This window comes from Dendropsophus ebraccatus, chromosome 11, assembly GCF_027789765.1.
Source record: "Dendropsophus ebraccatus isolate aDenEbr1 chromosome 11, aDenEbr1.pat, whole genome shotgun sequence".
Classification (NCBI taxonomy): Eukaryota; Metazoa; Chordata; class Amphibia; order Anura; family Hylidae; genus Dendropsophus; species Dendropsophus ebraccatus.
Window position 1 is genome coordinate 79,316,303 of NC_091464.1, and position 24,278 is coordinate 79,340,580.

General features: G+C 46.3%; 1 protein-coding gene across 1 annotated transcript in view; it reads right to left on the reverse strand.

Moving 5' to 3' along the window:
- The window catches only part of PIGL (phosphatidylinositol glycan anchor biosynthesis class L), a 99,313-nt gene extending 76,110 nt beyond the window's left edge, over positions 1-23,203 (reverse strand). The window contains exons 1-2 of the mRNA XM_069945117.1: positions 22,961-23,203; positions 19,467-19,566 (exon numbers count right to left, since the gene is read on the reverse strand). Coding sequence (XP_069801218.1) covers positions 19,467-19,566; positions 22,961-23,183 — 323 coding nt within the window. The 5' untranslated portion in view covers positions 23,184-23,203. The remainder of the gene's footprint in view (positions 1-19,466; positions 19,567-22,960) is intronic.
- Between the last annotated feature and the right edge of the window lie 1,075 nt (positions 23,204-24,278).

The following is a 24,278-nucleotide window of genomic DNA, read 5'->3' on the forward strand; positions in this document are numbered from 1 at the left end:
GCCGCCCCAGGACAGATCTGATCCACAGAGGAGAGAATAGGTTTTGTGCCATCAACCCCCGCCCCCCTTCCCCTTTCACCTACCTCGCCCCCCCTCTCCCGCCTTCTAATCTTTTCTCTTTTTGCACTGAAGGAAATGAATTATGTTGGAAGCGGTGAAGAACGGCTTTAAAAATGTCCTTTTCTTTTCCATGGTAAAGTCAAAAGTGCAAATATTCCATAAAGACTGAAAGAGAGGAACATCTTTATTAAAGGGGCCTTGTGAATAAGACGACATAAATCATCCCCCCCCCCCCGCCTTGATCAAAGGTAGAAAACAGATCTGGGAGATAAAGTCCACAAACACCCTGCAAAAACACAAACTCAACTAAATCCAGTATGTGTGGTATAAGCTATAAGAACTTGCATCTGAGTATTCTGGTTTACTAGCTAAACCTGGATGAGGATATTCAGCATGTGTAATGGTGCATGTGCTTGTCACCGTCTTGGGGTACACATCATAGTGCCCCACACTCAGACCTCACTCCTCCATTAGGGGCCTATTCCACTCAGCGATAATCAGCCAAATCGGCCCGATTCAGCCGATTATCGCTCTGTGGAATAAATACAGACAATGATCATCGGCTGTCGGGCGCCGACCGCGCATCGCTACGTGTGATAACGGTGCACGGCCGACGACTGACGATTTACATTATCTATCCAGGCTGCAGGGCTCCTCTTGCGGTCTTCTTCTCCCCGGGTCCCATGCCCTCCAGCTTCAGAGCGGCCTGTCTCAGCTGACAGGTCGCTCAGCCAATCATAGGCTGGACCGCTGTGGCCAGTGATTGGCTGAGCGACCTGTCAGCTCAGACAGGCCGCTCTGAAGCTGGAGCGCGTGGGACCCGGGGAGAAGAAGACCGCAAGAGGAGCCCTGCAGCCTGGATAGGTAATGTATAAAGTTTAAGCAAGGGCTGCAAGGACATCGGTAACGATGTCCCTGCAGCCCTTGTTAAACCATAATCGGGCGTGTAATAGGCCCAGTAAATGAGAGCCGATCTAGCAGTTCGGCGCTCGTTTATAGTTATTATTGGGCCCCCATCGGCCTGTGTAATAACACCCTTAGGGGCCTATTCCACAGGAGCGAGAATCGGCCGAATCGGCCCCATTTGGATGATTTTTGCTCCGTGGAATACAGAGAACAATCAGGCGATGATCGTCTCATCGGCTGATCGTTCATTTAGGTTCAGACCTAAAATCGTCGTTTGCCACCAGCGCATTGCTACGGTTGAATAGTGGTGCGTGGCGGCGACCAATGGTTTCAGTAGACCATACATTACCTGTCCGGGCGCAGGTCTTCTTCTCCCGGTCCCGCGCGGCAGCATCGGCTTAGGAGCGGGGCTGTAGATACACAGTAAAATGGATTGCTCACTTGACAGACCATCCATCTAGTGCTGTAAAACCTTAAAGGGAATGTGTCACGTAAATTTTCTTTTACTGATTAGTCAGATACTAAAACTTGTTCTTTTATCTCATATCTCTATGTCTAACTGTCTATATTTTGACTGTAACTGTTGGTTATCAATTGCTACATAGCTACATTCTTCAAGAGACAGCACCACTCTTGTCTCCAGGTCAGGTGCTGTTTGCAATTAATCTTCATTCACTTCAATGGAACAAAACCTGCACCCAAACTGGAGACAAGAGCGGTGCTGTCTCTGGGAGAAAGTGGCCATGTTTTTGTAGCGCTGGATAACCCTTTTAACAGCATTCGGTGACATGCTTTACAGCAAGCTTCTTAGACATAGACGAAAATAGACAGAGTCTGTCCCCTTGAGATGAATATGAAACATTACTGAGCACGCTATGTGATCTGTAAAGAGGTCATTCCACAGGGAGCTGTTATTGTCTCCTCTATCTACAAGTGTCACATGACGCTGCAATGCTGTACAGATCACTTTACAGCAGCCTCCTCAACACCACAGACACAACAGGAAGTCTCAGCTCAGTTTAAGCCCCAGTGGTGAAAATCAGAACTGCAAGATATCAGAATTATTATATAATATAGATACAAAATGGAAAATTAGAAAAAAGTCACCAAAAATTCATAAAAAATATGTTTAACATAAAAATATTATTTTCACAATAAGTCATTTTCTGATGACACATTCCCATTAAAACCTTTTAAAGTCTCAATCTGGTTTATGTATTACATGATGCACATATCATCCCTCATCGATAACGGTCACGTCGGGTTGCAGCATGGGGACCGCCCATCGTCAGCTCTCCACCAGAGGGTTTTCAGATGGGTTAAAATAAATTAAAGATGAACGCAAAACTTTGTAGACCAGACTGCAGATACACAACCTATCAGTCAGCTGAAGGAGCGCGTCTTCAGAAAATATTTTTTTAACGTAACAGTTTATGTTATGCAACAACGGCCGTGACTTAAACAACACATGAGTTGTGTAAACATGGCCTTAAAGTTTGACTGTCGCAGAAATCAGTAGTCCAGGCGATTTTAAGAAACTTTGTAATTGGGTTTATTAGGCAAATATGCCATTATCTGCATTTAAAAAGACTTTCCCCAGGTCTCCCTTCTCCCTCCTCTCTCATTCACTGCTCATTATCAGGAAATCTTGACTCTTTTACATCTGTAGAGCCCTGTCTGTTCTATGGAGAGAGGAGGGGGGAGGAGGGAGAATAGTTACCAGCAGAGAGGGAAGAACAAAGGATTACACAGTGGGAGCTGTGTTAAAGCTGGTAATTAGATATCAGAGAGGTCAGTGCTGACTTTAGAGGAGATAGCCCGTTGATGTAGCTGTAAATTAACTCTTTGTTGTCCTGTTTTGGTGTCTCATCTCCCTCCACCCCTCCCCTCTCCATAAATAACCATGAAGACAGGGGGGAGAGATTCAAACTGCTTTTTCGGCTAGTAAACCCAATTGCAAAGTTTCTTAAAATTGCCTGTACTATTGATTTCTGCAAAAAAAAATTCAAATGACAGTGACACTTTAAAGAACATCTGTCAGGTTTATATGAGGTACAGAGCTGCAGACTCAGTATAGGTAAGCGGGAGATAAAACATACCATGCCTTTTATCTTTGCTGATGGCCTTTTGTAGAGTTATAAAATTTTTCGATGGAAATTGAAGTGCCACAGAAGTGATGCTGAGCCACAGCATGCACGCCTCCTCCAACCCCACCTCTTCCTGGAGGCTTAGGGCTGTATTACACAACCCGATATTGGGGAGGAACGGTGCGCCGACCTGTCAGTTCAGCGCTCGCTTCCAGCACGCTGCCTGTGCTATTATATGCACCGACAGCAAGCGGGGAGGGGGGTAAAGAGCTGTGGGAGGGGTTGCCTGGACGATCCTTAGGGCCCTATTACACGGAACAATTATCGTGCGAAAAATCATCAAATTGTTTGAATTTAAACGATAATCGTTTTGTGTCATTGCAGGCAATGATCGAAAAATTGTTTGTATGTTGTTGATCGTTGATTTAGATCTGAAGTTAAAATCATTGTTAATCGTTCACTGTAATTCCACGTTCATTCGCTGTAGTTCCCCATTTTTCACTAATCGTTCAGTGTAATTGCACATTGTTCGTTGTTTTGCTGGGATCAGATGGAGTAAACAATCATAGAAACGATCGCAATAACGATAATAGTAATGATCGTAACTAACGATCATCGTTCTGTGTAATATGGTGAACGATTTCAGGTTAACCATAAACAATCTCGTTTGCGATCATTTAGCGTTAGCTGTTAATCGTTAAAAACAGCTCCATGTATTAGGACCCTTAGATCATCTGGGTGGCCCATTGAAGAGAACAGTGGTCTGCTGCCGCTGCATCTATTACCTAGCCTCATAAATACAATAACAGGTAAAATACAGGGATGAAAGGGATTCTTAACCCTATGCTGCGCTTACACGGAGCGGTAATTCGCCCAATCAAGCGATTAACAATTTCATGTAACTATGTGTTTTTTATAACGATCAGCGTTTAGACAGAACGCTACATTGTTTGGAAAATTCATTATTGCGATTGTTTAAAGATCGCTTAAGCCCATCTCACACATAGGGTGAATCGGTTTACACGAAGCGATCTGCAAATTTTTAGCGAACGATCAACAGCGTTTTGAAAACATGTTGAAAGATCAAAATTTCTCGCTCGTCGCTTGATCGTTCGCTGTGTTTACATGAGACAATTATTGTTCAAATGCGATTGTTATGAAAATTCGAACGATAATTGTTCTGTGTAAACGCAGCTGTCTAGGCCATGTTACATTTAAGGGGTACTCCAGCGAAAATCTTTTTCTTTCAAATCAAAAGGTTTCAGAAAATTATAGTTTATTTAGCTGCAGTATCCCATTCAGTCTCCCTGTATTATAGCTTCAGCAAGTGACCTTTAGGGGCCAAATGAACCCAGCCCTGATGTAGATGAAAATGCCTCTCCCTGTGGCTGATGCAGGGAGAGGGTGACGTGACAGCGTGACCCTGCGGGTAGATTCATTGCCCCTCTGTCCCGGGCCTCTCTGGTATGGAGGATAAGCTGAGCTTTCAGATCCATTATCATGTGCTGTGTGGGGGATGGGAGGGATATGACCCCGTCTAACACCCGTTCAGCCAAGCTCATCTGGGTTTAATGAAATCTACCAGATTAATGGGGCATTCCAGTGTAACACAGGGTGCCGGGGAGATTTCATACATCGATCTCAGACTTTACTTTAATTGGCTTTCAGTCAAGTCATCCTGTCATCTGTGATGGTGAGGAAGCAGCTAAAAGCATAGAGAAGCGACAGGTTTCATCAAATCTATGGAAATTATTGGGTCTAATGCACCATAGTACGAAGCGGTAACAAACAAACAAAAAAAGGCTTTGCAATGTCTAAGGCTGCATTCACACTTATGTAATTTTGTGGACCTTAAAGGGAACCAATCACGCTACAATTGGCCATAAAGCTAAGGAAACATGCTGGTACATCACTCAGCAAGCTTCCCAAACATAGCCCTGTAGCCTGCGTCCCCGTACATATAGACTAAGTTAGTTTAACAATCTCCCGCGCTGTATGTAAATTACCAGCTAAGTAGTCACAGTGGGCGTGTGGCTGGTCTATTAGTCACGGTCCTGGGCGGGTTCCAGTGCTGTAATCACGCCCCCCTGGGCGTGTTGGAAAGCGACACACGCCGACGTCTTTACTATGCTGCGCATGCGCAGTGCAGCCAGAGAAGACGCTGCTGTACTGCTCCTACACCGTGTGGTACAGCAGTGACTTCTCCCGCTGTACTGCGCATGCGCAGCATAGTAAAGATGTCGGCGTGTGTCGCTTTCAAACACGCCCAGAGGGGCGTGATTACAGCACCGGAACCCGCCCAGGACTGTGACTAATAGACCAGCCACACACCCACCGTGACTACTTAGCTGGTAATTTACATACAGCGCGGGAGATTGTTAAACTAACTTTGCGGTCTATATGTATATGGGGGACGCAGGCTACAGGGGTATGTTTGGGAAGCTTGCTGAGTGATGTACCAGCATGTTTCCTTAGCTTTATGGCCAATTTTAGCGTGATTGGTTCCCTTTAATTAAGCCCGGGAGCAAGCGAGCATCCACCTGTCAGGTCAGCACCCACTTGCTCCTCGTTTCCCGCTATTACATGCACTGACAGCACGGGGGGGGTTCGGAGCAGGCCCGGACTGGTAATCTGGCAAGCCGGGCAAATGCCCGCTGGGCTGGCCGGATTACCAGTCCGTGGGCCGCCCGGGTTGCACAATAAAAAAAAAAAAAAAAATCACCGATGCGGCCCGCTCCTCCCACCGCGCAGCCAGCTCCTCTCCTCCCGGCCCGCTCCTTCCACCGCAGCCCGTCCCGTCCTGGCCCGCTCCTTCCACCGCAGCCCGCCCCTGCTCCTGGCGTGCTCATCCAATCAACTTGGAGCAGGAGCGTGGGGCCGCTGCGACTGGCTGTGGCGCACGCGTTGTACATGCACAACAGCCAGTCGCAGCGGCCCCACGCTCCTGTTCCACATTGATTGGTTGAGCACGCCAGGAGCAGGGGCGGGCTGCGGTGAAAGGAGCGGGCCAGGACGGGACAAGCTGCGGTGGAAGGAGCGGGCCTCACGGAAAAAAGCGGGCTGCGGTGGGAGGAGCGGGCCGCACGGAAAAAAGCGGGCTGCGGTGGAAGGAGCAGGCCACGGAGGGGTGAGGTGGCAGAAGCGCCGATTCGGACAGGCGGGGGGAGGCGGTGGCAGGGGCGGGATTGTCAGGTGGAGGAGTGGAGAGGGGAGGGGGGATTTGTCAGGTGGGAGAGTGTGAGTGTGTGGGGGGGGATTTGTCAGGTGGGAGAGTGTGAGTGTGTGGGGGGGGATTTGTCAGGTGGGATAGTGTGAGTGTGTGTGGGGGGGGATTTGTCAGGTGGGATAGTGTGAGTGTGTGGGGGGGATTTGTCAGGTGGGATAGTGTGAGTGTGTGGGGGGGATTTGTCAGGTGGGAGAGTGTGAGTGTGTGGGGGGGGATTTGTCAGGTGGGAGAGTGTGAGTGTGTGTGGGGGGGATTTGTCAGGTGGGATAGTGTGAGTGTGTGGGGGGGATTTGTCAGGTGGGGTAGTGTGAGCGTGTGTAGGGGATTTGTCAGGTGGGGTAGTGTGTGAGTGTGGTGGGTCATGTGGGGTAGTGTGTGAGTGTGTGTGGAGTGTCAGGTGGGGTAGTGAGTGTGGGGGGATTTGTCAGGTGGGCTAATGTGTGAGTGTGTGTGTGTGTGGGGGGGGGTCAGGTAGGGTAGTGTGTAAGTGTGGGGGGGGATCTTAATTAGTGTGCCCCTGTCAGCGGCCGCCCCTCCGAAACATCATGCTCAGACTGACGATAGTGCCGCCCACCCACAGCCCACGGGACCGCAAGTTTATTGGGAGGATACGGCCTGCGAGGAGATCAGAAGAGAGAAGGACCCGCTGTATTTCAGAATAAGGTGAGTATAATGTCTTTGTTTGTATTTGGCAATGCGGGGTGGGGGGGGAATGGGGGCTGTATTATGGAGCAGAGCACAGGGGGATTACTGTGGGGGTGCAGCACGGGGGGATTACTATGGGGGTGCAGCACGGGGGGATTACTATGGGGGTGCAGAACAGGGGGAGTACTATGGGGCAGCACAGGGGGGATAACTACTATGGGACAGAGCACAGGGGGGATTATTACTATTGGGGCACTGCACAGGTGGCCTTATTATTATATCGGAGCACAGCAGGGGATTCTAGTGTGTGTGTAGGGGGGGGGGGGTCAGGTGGGGTAAGTAGTGTGTAGGACTAGGACTACAAAGCCATCAGCAAAACCATGCAGCACCAGAAGTCACACTGATGCCTGATAGAGAAAAGACACGCGCTGCTGGGAGAGGAGCTGCAGGAACGGGTCACAGGAGAGTTGTTGTTTGTTTGTTTTTTTCTCTGGTGGGGGCACTGTGGGGGGGACACTAGTAATTGGAGCATAGAGGGGCTTTAATCAAATATATGGGGCACAGATCGGACTTGAAGTGAAAAATATGGGAGATAGAAGAAGGATGTAAATATACACCTGGTGTAAACTGCCCACAGCAACCAATAACAGCTCCTCTTATATTTTACCAGAGCTGGAAGCTGAGCTGTGATTGGTTGCTGTGGGCAGTTTACACCAGGTGTATATTTACACCCTTTCATAAATCTTCCCCTAAGCGTTTACTGTGCAAGAAAGAGGCAGATCAGCTAGGACAGGTGTGTGTGAGAGCCGGTGATGCAGCACATCGCACTCACATTGTCACACAGTGTGGCTCCTGGCAGTGTCACTCTGGTTGTGTCCCCTCTGTGTTACCTGGAGGAGGTGCACACTATAGAGAATGGAGGAGTACGGAGGGGGTGCACACTATAGAGAATGGAGGAGTACGGAGGGGGTGCACACTATAGAGAATGGAGGAGTACAGAGGGGGTGCACACTATAGAGAATGGAGGAGTACGGAGGTGGTGCACACTATAGAGAATGGAGGAGTACGGAGGTGGTGCACACTATAGAGAATGGAGGAGTACGGAGGTGGTGCACACTATAGAGAATGGAGGAGTACGGAGGTGGTGCACACTATAGAGAATGGAGGAGTACGGAGGTGGTGCACACTATAGAGAATGGAGGAGTACGGAGGTGGTGCACACTATAGAGAATGGAGGAGTACGGAGGGGGTGCACACTATAGAGAATGGAGGAGTACGAGGGGGTGCACACTATAGAGAATGGAGGAGTACAGAGGGGGTGCACACTATAGAGAATGGAGGAGTACGGAGGTGGTGCACACTATAGAGAATGGAGGAGTACAGAGGGGGTGCACACTATAGAGAATGGAGGAGTACGGAGGTGGTGCACACTATAGAGAATGGAGGAGTACGGAGGTGGTGCACACTATAGAGAATGGAGGAGTACGGAGGTGGTGCACACTATAGAGAATGGAGGAGTACGGAGGAGGTGCACTCGAGAGATTGGAGGTTGAGGGGATTGAGCTGTGTGGGGAGAGGCAGTCTTGGATCTGTGTTTCCTTTGGTGTTTGCAGTATAAGTTAATGTGGCCTGGGGTGTGAAGTTACATGTTGGGGTATGCATTTTAGGCCTGTGTCATACATTTTTTTGGGGTCCAGGTTATGAATTTATTTCAGCGTCTGTGAACTCCATTTAGTCAGCAGTCTGAGATAATTTATTTAGGCGTCGGATAGGGGAACAGCACAATGACAGGAGTGGGGAAAGATCCTCTGTAATGGCTCTGTATTCTACCTGTGACTGTCTGACCACTGCTGTATACTCTCAGCATCTGTGTACACCTGCTATGGGATATCACTGCTGTATACTCTTCTATAGTCTGCAGGGAGTAATACTTTACATATGTAAGAAAATAATGTGACAGTAGTAAAGCTAAAAAAAATTCTGCTCAACATAGTGCAATAGGTGTGTGGGGAATATATATGTGGGCTGGTGGGGTTTGTGTGCCAGGGCTGCTTTTCAGCCCCAGTCCGGCCCTGGTTCGGAGGGTCTGCTCGGGCCATTGTTAAATCATCTGGCCAGCCTATAGAGCAGGGGTGGGGAACCTCCGGCCCGCGGGCCGCATCCGGCCCCTGACACCTCCGGATGTGGCCCGCGGCTCCCCTGTGACATGCGCCGCTCTGGAGGAGAAGGAGCCGACACACACGGCATCCTCCTGTGTCTGTGACAGTTACCAGGAGGATGCTGTGAGTGCCGGCTCCTTCCCCTCAGAGCGGTGCACATCTTCTGACTCCTGCCCTCCTGTGACGTGCGCCGCGCTGGTGAGGCAGGAGCTGGCACAGACACAGGAAGATGTGCTGTATGCCGGCTCCTGCCTTACCAGCGCGGCGCAGAGCGGCGCACGTCTTCTGACTCCTGCGGGCCGCGCGCGATGACGTCATTTCATCGCGCGCCGCCTGCAGGAGAAGACCGGCACAGAAGAGAGGAGGGAGAAGAGGACCTGGACAGCGTGGGAGCGGAGGAAAGGTGAGTGGGATGTTTATTTTTTTCATTTGGGGCAGACACTGGGGGTTAACTAGGCCACCAGGGACATGACTGGGGGGGGAGGTTAACTAGGCTACCAGGGACATGACTGGGGGGTTAACTAGGCCACAAGGGACATGACTGGGGGGTTAACTAGGCCACCAGGGACATGACTGGGGGGTTAACTAGGCTACCAGGGACATGACTGGGGGGTTAACTAGGCTACCAGGGACATGACTGGGGGGGTTAACTAGGCCACCAGGGACATGACTGAGGAGTTAACTAGGCTACCAGGGACATGACTGAGGGGTTAACTAGGCCACCAGGGACATGACTAGGGGGGTTAACTAGGCTACCAGGGACATGACTGGGGGGTTAACTAGGCCACCAGGTACATGACTGGGGGGTTAACTAGGCTACCAGGGACATGACTGAGGGGTTAACTAGGCCACCAGGGACATGACTGGGGGGTTAACTAGGCTACCAGGGACATGACTGGGGGGTTAACTAGGCTACCAGGGACATGACTGGGGGGGGTTAACTAGGCTACCAGGGACATGACTGGGGGGTTAACTAGGCTACCAGGGACATGACTGGGGGGTTAACTAGGCTACCAGGGACATGACTGGGGGGGTTAACTAGGCCACCAGAGACATGACTGAGGAGTTAACTAGGCTACCAGGGACATGACTGAGGAGTTAACTAGCCCACCAGGGACATGACTGAGGAGTTAACTAGGCCACCAGGGACATGACTGAGGAGTTAACTAGGCTACCAGGGACATGACTGAGGAGTTAACTAGGCCACCAGGGACATGACTGAGGAGTTAACCAGGCCACCAGGGACATGACTGAGGAGTTAACCAGGCCACCAGGGACATGACTGAGGAGTTAACTAGGCCACCAGGGACATGACTGAGGAGTTAACTAGGCTACCAGGGACATGACTGAGGAGTTAACTAGGCTACCAGGGACATGACTGGGGGGGGGGGTTAACTAGGCCACCAGGGACATGGCTGGGGGGTTAACTAGGCTACCAGGGTATCACTAAGGATTCAAATCAGGTACAAGGGGCATCACAGAGGGTTAACTACAATAGCAGGGGCATTAGGGGAACAATACTTTGCCTTGTTCGGGTGCTGCAAACCCCCGCTACTAACTGCCGCGCACGGTATAACATTGAGTGCGGCCCTCGAATGATTTTATTAAGGCCCGACCGGCCCTCGACATGGAAAAGGTTCCCCACCCCTGCTATAGAGCATAGTGGCGGTCTGCTGCTGCCGCTGCTCCTATTACACAGAGTGACGGCAGCAGATTGTTGCTATCCAGTTCGTTGGTCTTTCAACATGTTGAAAGACATTAAAGGGAACCTGTCACCCGAGAAGAGAGGAAACAGCCCGTCCGACCCCCCCGTGGAGCCCCTGGAGCAGTGATTTTCTATGGACGTCGGACTCATGTCTTCTCATTTACATATCGCGCATGCAGACCATCGGTAGGCGATTTCTCCGTGGCGGGACCAGCACTTGCAGGATGAGGTAAGTATCCGGGGCTCCACCGGGGGGGTCAGGTGGGCTCTTCCCTCTCTTCTCGGGTGACAGGTTTCCTGTAAAAGACAACGATCAGCCAACATTGTGCATGTCGGCTGATTGTTTCCTTTTATTACATGTAGCGATTATCAGTTGTAATGGACAATAACTGGCCAAATATGGCCGATAATCGCTTTGTGTAATAGGGCCTTTACGGACGGGGAAGGCAGACAATGGATTGGTTCCCCGCCAATAATGATGTATCAATATTATGCCAGCAGAAGGAAAAAGGATATTGTTACATCATACCAGGCGGGGAACCAATCCATTATCTGCCTTCCCCATCCGTAGGGTCCACAAAATTGCGGCGGTGTGAATGCAGCCTTATTGTGACCTATGACTTCTTCTAATAAGCTGCGTGAGGACTCCTTTTTCCCCCACTATACTGAGGTTCTGGTGGTACTATTATGGAGTAGATTGGATTTTTTTATGTCATGTTTTCTAGTCTGTGAAATGACAAAAAAAATGCGTGTGGGAAAAATAATAGTTTAGACATTTCTTTATGTGGAGATGTCAAATGTGTTATTTTTTTAATACTTAACGTTCACTTTTTTCTTTTAAGTGGGAAAAAGAGGGCTGGGGTGAAATGTTTTTAACTTTTTTATTTGGTGAACAAGCAGGTCACATGTCAGGAAGGGCGTCTGTCCTCATGTTCTACCATTATTCCTACTGCCAATAAATCAATAAATTGGCAACTATGTGTTAGTATTTATCCCGTCCCTGGGACGTGCGCCTGCGATACTGTCCAATCTGTGCTGACATTAGCCGAGTGTACAGGACCTTCATCTATTACTGAGAACCAATATGGCTTCAAGGAACAACAAGATAAGTGATTTACATATACAACTGTGTAATGCCTCTTTTCTCCTGTGGGGGTGCTATAGAGGAATTGAAGACTTGAGTTTATGTATTGAGTTACAAGGAAAACCTTGAATAATTTTAACTATATTATAATCCAGTTAAAGATATGTTTGTAATACAATGTATACCTATAGCTAGATGAGTAGTTGTATAAAACACAACCCACGGCAGAGAAGCTGTATAGAACCACGGCACAACAGACTTAGGGGCCTATTCCACGGAGTGATAATACGATTTGGCCGATTATCGCTCCATGGAATAGAGAACACTCAGCTGATGATCGTTGTCATCGGCTGATCATTCATTTAGGTTCAAACCTAAAATCATCGATCGCCGCCCGCGCATCGCTACGTGGAATAGTGGTGCGCGGCGGGCAACCGATGATTTGAAAATATCATACTTTACCTCACCAGGCTGCATGTCTTCTCCTCCTCTCCCAGTCCCGCGCAGCAGCAGCAGCTTCAGAGCGGCCTGTCTGAGCTGACAGAGCACTCAGCCAATCACTGGCCGGGACCACCGCGGCCAGTGATTGGCTGAGCGGTCTGTCAGTTCCGACAGGCCAATCCGAAGCTGCTGCGGCGCGGGACCCAGGGAGAAGGAGAAGACATGCAGCCTGGTGAGGTAAAGTATGAAACAAGGGCTGCAAGGACATCGGTAACGATGTCCCTGCAGCCCTCGCTAAACGATTGTCGGGCCGTGGAATAGGCCCAGTAACCGTTTACATCGTTGATCGGGCCCTGGTCGTCCTGTGGAATAGGACCCTTATTGTAAGTGATAAGGACAGACGGCATCTAATTCTAGATCTAACAGTGATATAGAGAAATTACAATTTAAGTGCATAATAAACTGAAGTGTGGGGATTACAGGATGGGCCTGTAATCTGTAAACGCCTTTGACATGTCACACCGACACTGTGAAAGTTTTGATCAGTTGGGGTCTGTGTTTTTGGATGAGGAGAATGAGATTTGTAATTTACTTATTTGTAATTTCCATTAAAAACCTCCGGTCTTCCAGTACTTATCAGCAGCTGTATGTCCTGCAGGAAATGGTGTATTCTTTCCAGTCTGACACAGAGCTCTCTGCTGCCACCTCTGTCCATGTCAGGAACTGCCCAGAGCAGCAGCAAATCCTCATAGAAAACCTCTCCTGTCCTTCAGACTGGAAAGAATACACCACTTCCTGCAGGACATACAGCAGCTCATAAGTACTGGAAGACATAAGATTTTTTAATAGAAAATTTGTAAATTACAGATTAGTAGATTATTTGTAGATTACAGAACAATCCTTTTAACATTCATTTATTTCAATGGAACTAAGCTGCAGAACCACATCTCAACTGAAGGGTGCCACTTCTGGAAGTATGGTAAGTGGCCATGTATACTAAGCCTGGATAACCTCTTTATAGCCACACTACCTATAAATAAAGGCATTTATCCTTCTCGTAGGCACTGTGTGACAGTGTTGGCCATTTGGGGAGGATGTTCTATTCAACAGATTCACTTTAATTTTTAAATTAAAGTGACAAACGTGACTTCCTGCTCAATATAAGTGATATGGGATTTCCACTGAAGTCTTAGGGAATAATAATAATAATAATAATAATAATAATAATAATAATAATAATAATAATAATTATTATTATTATTATTATTATTATTATTATTATTATTATGATTATTATTTTAAAAAAACCATTTATAGTACCATACGTCAAGACAAAAGTTTTTCTTTTTTCTCTTTAGTAAAAACGATAGAAAATACAAGAATATAAAAAACAGTAATCCCCCGGAATAAAGCCGTGCAGCGTTATTGGCTGGTGCTCAGTGGCCTGGAAATAATGCTTGGCTAGCAGTTCTCACTTTCTATGGAGTAAATGTTGACAGCCGTGCACATATGGTCCGGGTGCTGTACACTGAAAGCCTCCTGGCCTCCATGTTCAACCAACCTCATTTTATTACTTATTATATTTATAAAAAAAAAAAAAAAAATGCATGAATATGGAACTCCAGCGAAAATTTCTTTCAAATCAACTGGTGCCAGAAAGTGATTTGTAATTTACTGCTACTAAAAAAATCTAAAGTCTTTCAGTACTTATCAGCTGCTGTATGTCCTGCATATCTATGGCTTCGTCTAGGACATACAGCAGCTGATAAGTACTGGAAGACTTAAGATTTTTTTAGTAGAAGTAAATTACAAATCTTTTACTAAATCTAAATTATTAAATCAAAAAAAAGTAGCTGAAGTTGCCCTTTAAAAGCACAAGTTTAATAAAATCTGCAAACAAACATAACGTCTTCTAACATTGCATAGTGAAGGGGTACGGAGCCTTGGCTCTCCAGCTGTTGCAAAACTACAACTCCCATCAAGCCTGGACAGCCATAGCTTTAGCTGGAGAGCCAAGGTTCCCTACCCCTGGCATAGTACAATGGACCCCCCTTTCCCCACCAGTGGTTGGAGGGATAATGTATGGGTAGAACTATACAGTGCTGACTTCTCTTGTGGGTAACCTCAATAAGCCAAGCTACGTTTTTCTGGCTGATCACCACTGTTTCCCGCTTTAGTTCACTTTCACACCGCCATCCTGTATCTTACATTTTTTTGTCAGCCAAAATTAGAAAGGAGCTTCTATAGAAAGAAAGTATGGTAAAGCTTTGCACCTCTTGTGTGTTTTGGATCCATTCATATTTCTGGATTACAAATACTGACCCTAATGTGCAAGTGTAAAAGTGGGCTACAAGGGATGTGCGCCCAGTCAGTAGTGTGCAATCACTAAGTGATACCATTTGTTTGTAGAAACCACAGTGGTTTGCTGAGGTCTCAGAAAAATCGAGGTAAAAAACTGTGGCATGACCGCAACATGCCCTTACACAGTGTTATTCTCCCAAGAATTGTGTTTCTTTTCCATATTATTAAAGGGGTTGTTCACAAAAAAATAAATTCTTTCAAATCCACTGGTCCAAGCAATTGCCATGAATTTGTAATTTACTTCTATAAAAAAATCTCCAGTCTTCCAGTACTTATCAGCTGCTGTATGTTCTGCAGGAGGTGGTGTATTCTCTCCAGTCTGACACAGAGCTCTCTGCTGCCACCTCTGTCCATGTCAGGGACTGTCCAGAGCAGTAGCAAATCCTCATAGAAGACCTCTCCTGCTCTCTAGACTGGAAAGAATACACCACTTCCTGCAGGACATACAGCAGCTGATAAGTACCGGAAGACTGGAGATTTTTTAATAGAAGTAAATAACAAAGCTCTGGCACCAGTAGATTTAAAATAAATGTTTTGGGGTGAACTACCCCTTTAAAATGTTCTATTTACCCCATGATTTTTGTCAAATTAGGGATAAAATTCGGCCAGGCCCTGGACGATGGGCATTACACTGCTACTGGACATCATCTACGGTTACTAAAACATCTCTAAAATTGTTGTGATACAAAACACAGATATAAAAACGTTAGGAGTCTCCACTTCCCTTTCTTTTTAATATTTTTGCACACAGAAGTATATCTTTAGTGCCGGAACAACCCTGGGCCAAAAATAACACTGGATTCCCTTTAAACAGAGAGAAGTTGTTTGACACAACAGTGACCACGTGACAACCTATGTGACTACTAACATATTTGTAAATCACGTCATTTACCAAAAATAACTCTTTACCCCAGAAAAAAAAGCTTCAATGTCTCAATTTTCTGCAATCTGCTGCCATTGCCTGTTGTTGAGAGAAATCTGTCTCTAGTTAGGGTAGCTTCACACGTACCGTATCGCAGCAGATTTTCTTCTGCAGATCCGCAGCAGATTTGACTTAATGAACACAGCATTAAATCCGCACTGTAAAATCCGCTGCGGATCCGCAGCGGATTTTACAGTGCAGATTTAATGCTGTGTTCATTTCATTTAGTCGGATCCGCAGCAGAAAATACAGTACCTGTGAAACTACCCTTAAAGGAGAAGTCCGGCGAAAATTTTTATTCCAAGTTTTGTATTGCCCCCTAAAAGTAATACAGATCCCCAATATACATTTATTACGGGAAATGCACATAAAGTGCTTTTTTTCCTGAACTTACTGCATCAATGCTTCAGTTTCTGGATACCATGGTGATGTCACTTCCTGGATACCATGGTGATGTCACTTCCTGTATAACATGGTGATGTCAGTTCCTGGATAACATGATGATATCGCTTCCTGGATAACATGGTGATGTCACTTCCTGGATAACATGGTCATGTCACTTCCTGGATAACATGGTGATGTCACAACCCGACTCCCAGAGCTGTGCGGGCTGTGGCTGCTGGAGAGGATCATGGCAGGGGGACACTGAGGGACACAGGGTACTGGAGGGACACTGAGCATCCCTCTGCCATCATCCTCTCCAGCAGCCACAGCCTGCATAGCTCTGGGAGTCGGGTCGTGACATCACCTTTTTATCCAGGAAGTGACATCACCATGTTATCAAGGAAGTGGCATTACCATGTTATCAAGGAAGTGACATCACCATTTTATCCAGGAAGTGACATGACCATGTTATCCAGGAAGTGAAATCACCATGTTATCCAGGAAGTGACATCACCATGTTATCCAGAAAGTGACATGACCATGTTATCCAGAAAGTGACATGACCATGTTATCCAGAAAGTGACATCACCATGTTATCCAGGAAGTGACATCACCATGTTATCCAGGAAGTGACATCACCATGTTATCCAGGAAGTAAAGGCTTGATGCAGTAGTAAGTGCAGGGAAAATAGCACTTTATAAGCATTTCCCGTAATAAGTCTATATTGGGGATTTGTATAACTTTTAGGAAGCAATACACTACTTTAATAAAAATTTTCACTGGACTTCTTTAACCCCTAGACGACCTAGGACCTACCGGTAAGTCCTGGAACGTACCGGTACATCCTGAGCTATGAAGCGCGCCCCGGAGCGGAGCGACCTTCATAGCAGGTGGGGGCCGGCTGCAATCAGCAGCCGGCACCTCACCGTTAATGACACGCTGCAGCGTGACATTAACTCCTTAAACGCCGCGGCGTTTAAGTGTGACAGGGGAGTCCCCTGTCACTTACCGATCGGAACGCCCGCAGTGTTAAAACGGGGGTCCCGATCGTAAAAACGGACCGCCGAAGGTCTCTCACCTTCCTCCGTGCGGTCCGATCGGCGATCTGTTCACTGAGCCTGCACAAGCAGGCTCAGTGAACAGAGCGCCCATAATGGCGAAAACGGTGCCTATGGCATAGCAATGATCAGTAATGAAAATAAAAGTAATGTATGTACAAGTCCCCCAAAGGGACTTAAAATGTATTAAGAAAAAAAGTTAAAATCACCAATACACTAACCCAAAGCCTCTCCCCCAATAAAAGTTTAAATCACCCCCCTTTCCCATTATATAAATAAAACATATAAAAATAAATAAACATATAATATACCGTAGCGTGTGTAAATGTCTGATTTATTAAAATATAAAAAGCGTCATTGCGAACGGCAAACGGCGTACACGAAAAGGGGAAAAATTGCGCGGATTACCGATTTTATGTTACATTATATATAAAAAAAATTAATAAAAAGTGATCAAAACGTCTGATCTTCACAAATATGGTATTAATAAAAACTAGAGATCATGGCGGAAAAAATGACAGCCCATACAGCCCCGTAGGTGAAAAAATAAAACCGTTATAAGCGTCACAATAGGCCCATTTTTTTTAATAACTAATTGCCTAAAAAAAGGATTTCATTAAAAAATATATATATAACATTAGAGAATCTGTGTAACCTGCATATGGTTGTGTTCGGGCTGACCTATAGAATAATAGTATCATGTCACTGTTACCATATAGTGCATTACGTAGACACAGGAACCCCCCAATAGTTACCATATTGCATTCTTTTTTACGATTTCACCAATTTATTTCTTCATAAATAATATATTTGGGATTCCGTCATACATGATATGGTAGAATGAAAGACGCCATTACAAAGTACAACTATTCCTGTAACAAACAAGCCGTTACATGGCCTTGTAGATAGAAAGCTAAAAGTGCTGGAGCTCTTAGAAGGGGAGGAGGGAAAAACGAAAGCACAAAGATCAAAATTTGCGCGGTCCACTGGGTCATTTTGGGCCTGGTCCTCAAAGGGTTAAAATCCAAAAAAATCATACAATTATAACCTTGTTAGTTGAGGTGGGAATACTCAAGATAGATGGACCTGGGTCAAAAGAAGGGACTGTTCCTCAAAAACAGAGACACTTGGGAAATCTGCATCCCAACATACACACACACCAGCTAGACCTGTACCGTGTAAATGATCAGCTCGGCACAGTGGCAGATTTAGAGAAAACAAGTCCTGCGTGTATAGTGCTAAAAAACAGGAGAGAGAACAGCACACCAGGAGGCAGGGATCAACAGGCAATAAAGAAAAAGGGAGGGATTCTTTGACATCACTATACAAAAAGGTCTGCGGAACCTGTTACAAGTCTCAAAACACGGGACTAGCCAGATATCCCTTCCAGCAGCCAACAGTGATCTGTTTGCTGTCCTAACATCATGCAATTTTGTCCACTGTCATCTCAGATGTGTGGCATGTACCATCAGGTACATTCGCTTTAAGTGTCGCACATGAATAGAACGGCGCTGGAGCGGGGAAGTCCTTTTTTTTTTTTTTTCATTCTAATGGAGCCGCATCACAGAGGGGCAAGGGTTTCCTCCCACTAGTACATTCGCTTTAAGGGTCCTTTCACATTAACAGATTTGTCCTTGTATCATCAGGGAAACTGACAGCACAGATATTTATACAATATATACTGTACATATAGGATATGTATATATTCATGCTGTCTGTTTCCTGATCACAAGCAGTGTATACTTACCATCTGGCTCTCCGGTCCTCCGGGTGTATCTTAAGGCTCCGCCTAAATCATTCTGGAGGAGTTGGAGCCTGACGACACAGCGGCTGGACAGTAGAGCTGGAGAACAGAATGCCGACTCACAGCAGTAGTGCACTAGGTAAGTATAGGCTACTATGTGATCAGGAAACTGACACATCCCCTGTTTACACTGTGAGATGTGCGGTTAATAACGATAAATTTTGAAGCAGGCGATAAAGATGTGATTAGCCGAGGACAAGGCGCTTTTCCTGTCCTCAGCTGATTGCTGTGACTTTTACAGAGGCCGATTAAGGAGCAGAAAAGTAACTAGAAATGCATGGGCCCTATTACAAACTAGCTGCCCCCCCCCAACCCGACCACTAAGCCAAGTATAGTCAAAGCTGCAAGTGCTGGTCAGGAGCTTTTGCAGTTAAAAGGACACTTGCAGATGCCAGAAGGCCCGCTTGGCCAACAAATGTTGCAAATGATGACAGCGCAGAAAGCCCAGTGTATTGCAGGAGAGGGCCCCCTGATGCGGCAGGCCCCGTAGCTGCTACAGTGGTAGTTACACCCCTGCCCAGAAGGGGTTTTAGCCCATGTAAAAGCCACTTACTCTGAATATCAGTTTTGCAAGCTGCTGAGAGAGGGTCAACAGGAAAGAATACGCACATTGTGTATCATACCTGTGGTCAATGAGTGTTACATTGGACGGGGCGATTCCTAAAGCAGCACAGCTCTGGATCAGCTCTTTCTTACGCGTCTCCCCTTGATTGTAGTAATTTCCTATGGATTATAAAAATATTAAAGTTTCTTTTTACCTTGTTCTTTCTTTTTCCCCTTTATTTAATCTCATACATTCCATAAAAGGGGCATCCTAAGGCCGTGTCGCCACAGTCCGAACGCCGTCAAAACCACGTCCACATTACTTAGCCAATAGCTGTGCCAGGTTGCCGATAATCCTGGCACCACTGCGCTGTTATTGGGGAGTAAATAGGGACATGATCAGAAATAGATTCCGAACACAAATGTGAAAACACAACCTTAGGATGGTCAATCAGTATTCAATCCATTAAAGGGGTACTCCAAGGAAAATATATTTCTTTCAAATCAACTGGTATCAGAAAGTTATATAGATTTGCAATATATTTCTATTTAAAAATCTCACAGTACTAATCAGCTGCTGTATGTCCTGCAGGAAGTGGCGTATTCTTTCCAGTCTGACACAGTGCTCTCTGCTGCCACCTCTGACCATGTCAGGAACTGTCCAGAGCAGGAGAGGTTTTCTATGGGGATTTGCTGCTGCTCTGGACAGTTCCTGATATGAACAGAGGTGGCAGCAGAGAGCACTGTGTCAGACTGGAAAGAATACACCACTTCCTGCAGGAGATACAGCAGCTGATAAGTACTGGAACACTGGACCCCTTTACGGTATGACTCCTGGTATACCATCCATCAGGTTAATAAAGGGCCGGTATACACAGATGTCGCCTGTGCTATGACTGCAGCTCAAGCTTCAATTGAATGGGACTGTCTTGTAGTACCAGGCACAGCCACCATAATGCATGTGTCTCTGGTGTCCCCTCTAGTTCACCGACTGACAGGGTGTCAAGAGTGGGACACTCACTGATGGGACACTGACAGCTTGTTTTATCTATCAATATGAATGTCCTCTAAGGTGCCCTTATATATTCACTTTAATCAATCTAGTGAAAACTACAGCCGCGCAAATAATGTTCATGTCTTTTATTTTCGGACGTTGTCCATAGACTTTGATGCAATTTTTCAAACACCGTCCGTTGTTTATACTTAGTGGGAACATTGCCTAAAGGTGTTCTTCAATGATAAATATATTTTAGTCAGCGACCAGTGCTGAACCATCTCCAAACCATGTTCATACACTGAGTATGCAAATAGCCTGCCGGAGTGAGATGTGGAAACAGAACTTCGAGCTAACAAGCAGGGATGGGGATGGGAAGGGGAACAAGGAGACATAACAGCCCTTCAGGGGCCCAGTAACGGCACTTAGATGAGACCTGCTGTGATCAGAAGATATATCCAGGGACAGGACACGGCAGCAGTGTGATCCACTCCCCGGCTTCTCAGCAATTCTGTCAACATAGCCTCAGCCTTACATTGATGAAATACGTCATTATGGAGATACGGCCAGGGAGTCGATTGCACCGCTGTCGCCTTCTAGAATGCCTGATGGCGTGTGATGTCAAGAGTTATTTTTTAAGACAGTGAATTTTTAATTAGTTTTTTTAAACCATCTAAATCTATGGGGCCTCAGCAGATGTCAGGAAAGAGAATGGCCAAACATGGCTGAACCATCTGATCTCCAGGAGATAAGCCACCACCAGAGCGATTGAGCCGAGTGTCCATGTGTATAAGAGGGATGGGGAGAGACAACTGTTACCCGACAACTATCAGGACTGTACAAGAAGTCAATTTAAAGGTAAAAAACTGTAACTTTAGTATTAACTAGAGGATCCAAAGAGCAAAACAAAAATAGGAATAATCCTCGATTGTATCCCCCTTATTGCATCCGTATGTATGAAGGGCCCCGTACAGATACTTGACAGATCTCCCCCTTCTTTGTGATCATGTAGTCCTCCGTTTGTTATATTGCAGATCAGTTCCAATGAAGTGAATGGAGCTGAACTGTAATACCACACATGGCCTGAGGTAAGGCGGGGCGCTGTTTTGAGACTTATGGTCCTTTGACATGGAACGATTATCATTCAAATTTTAAGGATAACGATTGCATTTGAGCAATGTAAACACAGCAAACGATCAAACGAAATGAAATCGTTCAACATGTTTTCAAATCGTCGTTGGTCGTTCGCTAAAAACTCGTGTAAATAGTCTTTCAACGATTCACCCTATGTGTGAGATGGGCTCAAGCGATCTTAAAACGATTGCAATAACGTTTTTTTCAACCGATATATCGTTCCATCTAAACGCTGATCGTAATGGAAAAAACATTGTTACTTCGAAATCATTAATCGTTCGATTGGGCAAATTATCGTTCCATGTAAACGCAGCATAAGGGTCCTATTAAACGGAGCAATTTTTACAGATTAACGACTAAGGAAAAACGATCGCAAACGAGATTGTTCATCCTTAACCTGAAATCGTTCACCATATTACACAGAACGATGGTCGTTAGTTATGATCGTTACTATGATCCTTATTGCGATCGTTACTGTGATGGTTTATTCCTTCTGATCCGAGAATAAACAATGTGCTATTACACTGAGCGATTAGTGAACAAATGCGGAACGTGAGCGAACGAACGTGGAATTACAGCGATTAGCGATAATTTTAGGTTCGGATCTAAATCAAAGATCAACAACATACAAACGATTTTTCAATCGTAGCCTGCAGTTACACAGAACGATTATCGTTTAAATTCGAATGATATAATGATTTTTCGCACGATAATCGGCCCGTGTAATAGGGCGGTAAAGCAGTTATTTTCTACTCCTGAATAACTATTTTACATAAAGGGGTATTCCAGTCTCTTAAAGTGATTATTATTGCTAGATTATGTCATGATGACGCCCCCCACCCATCACAAGAATGGAGACGGTGTAGGCTGATGTGACCGGTGGTATCACGTGAACACAGCTCGTCCCCCTTACGTCTCACTGTCAGTCTGGGAGGCCAGATCCCTATCGATATGCTGTCACTTTACCAGGTCGCAATCCCCCTTTAAAGTTCTTTCAGATCAACTGGTGCCAGAGATTTGTAATTTACTTCTATTAAAAAATCCCCAGTCTTCCCGTACTTATCAGCTGCTGTATGTCCTGCAGGAAGTGGTGTATTCTTTCCAGTCTGCAGAGTAGGAGAGGTTTTCTGTTTCAATCTTTTTATTACATTTTCATATTTAAAAAAAAGGTCAAAATTACAACATTATATTAAAGTTGCATCAAAGATAACTGAGCTATATCATAAACAAAACAACACTTTAAGCCCCATTCATTAAAACTATGTTAACACAATGTGTCCCCTTCACAGCCAATCAGATCACGCCTTTCGTTTACATAAGATAGAAGCTGAAATCTGATTGGCTGCTATATAAGACAGTGACACTTCCTCTATGACTCGTCCACCATGTACACATACAGAACACTATTCCTACAGTGCAGGTGCCCAGCTCCACCAGCGTCCATACCTGCGGAGCAGCAGAGCACAGAGAGGGGGCGCTGTCCCTGCAACACGCCGAGGATAGTGGGGGCAAAAAACATGCACTCATCATCTGGGTGAGCGATGAGCAGCAGCGGAGCACGGACACCCGGCAGCAGCCCCGCCGCCCGGCCACCAACCGCGTCCCGCCAGCTGCTGCTCAGCCACCACAACACGGCGACCACCGCAACCAGCGCCGCCACAGCCAGCATGGCGGAAGAGGTGCTCACGCTACAGCGCTCCGGCTGGAAACTGACGCGCGAGCACAAGGTTCCGCGGCCAGCGCTGAAGTGTCAGTGCGCATGTGCAGTAATTAAGTTATTCTGCGCTGTTTTGTAGGGCTTCATACAGAATAGTGCGACTTGGGAGAGACGCGTTTTAGCTGCTTTATGATTTATAAATTTTATATTGAGAATATAGATTATTGTAAGGAAACAGATTATAGCAAACAGGATTCCCAAGTGACACGGATGTCAGGGAGCCTCAGCCTTCCAGGTCCTGGTGTAAGGATTGTGTTACTCGTTGTCACATGTGTAATGTGTAATGTTTGTGTGTGACACACCTGTGGGTGCAGAGCCCGCCCAGAGTATGCTCTGTGACCACTCAGGCCCTCCAGCTGCTGCACAACTACAACTCCCATCATGCCTGAGCACCCAGAGCTTTAGCTTTACCTATCCAGGCATGATGGGAAATGTAGTTTTCTAACAGCTGGAGGGCCTGAGTGTCATACCTGTGTGGGAAATTATAGTGGAGTGGTGGGGTCTGACCACAGGGACCCCAACCAATGGCAGACGCCTCATCCAGACTGATAGCAGCCATTCACTTCATACAGCAGCCTGCACTCCATTCACTTCATACAGCAGCCAGCACTCCATTCACTTCATACAGCAGCCAGCACTCCATACAGCAGCCAGCACTCCATTCACTCCATACAGCATCCAGCACTCCACTCATTCTATACAGCAGCCAGCACTCCATTCACTCCATACAGCAGCCAGCACTCCACGCATTCTATACAGCAGCCAGCACTCCACTCATTCTATATAGAAGCCAGCACTCCACTCATTCTATACAGTACCAGCCAGCACTCCACTCATTCTATACAGCAGCCAGCACTCCACTCATTCTATACAGCAGCCAGCACTCCACTCATTCTATACAGCAGCAGCCAGCACTCCACTCATTCTATATAGCAGCCAGCACTCCTCTCATTCTATACAGCAGCCAGCACTTCACTCATTCCATACAGTACCAGCCAGCACCCCACTCATTCTATACAGCAGCCAGCACTCCACTCATTCTATATA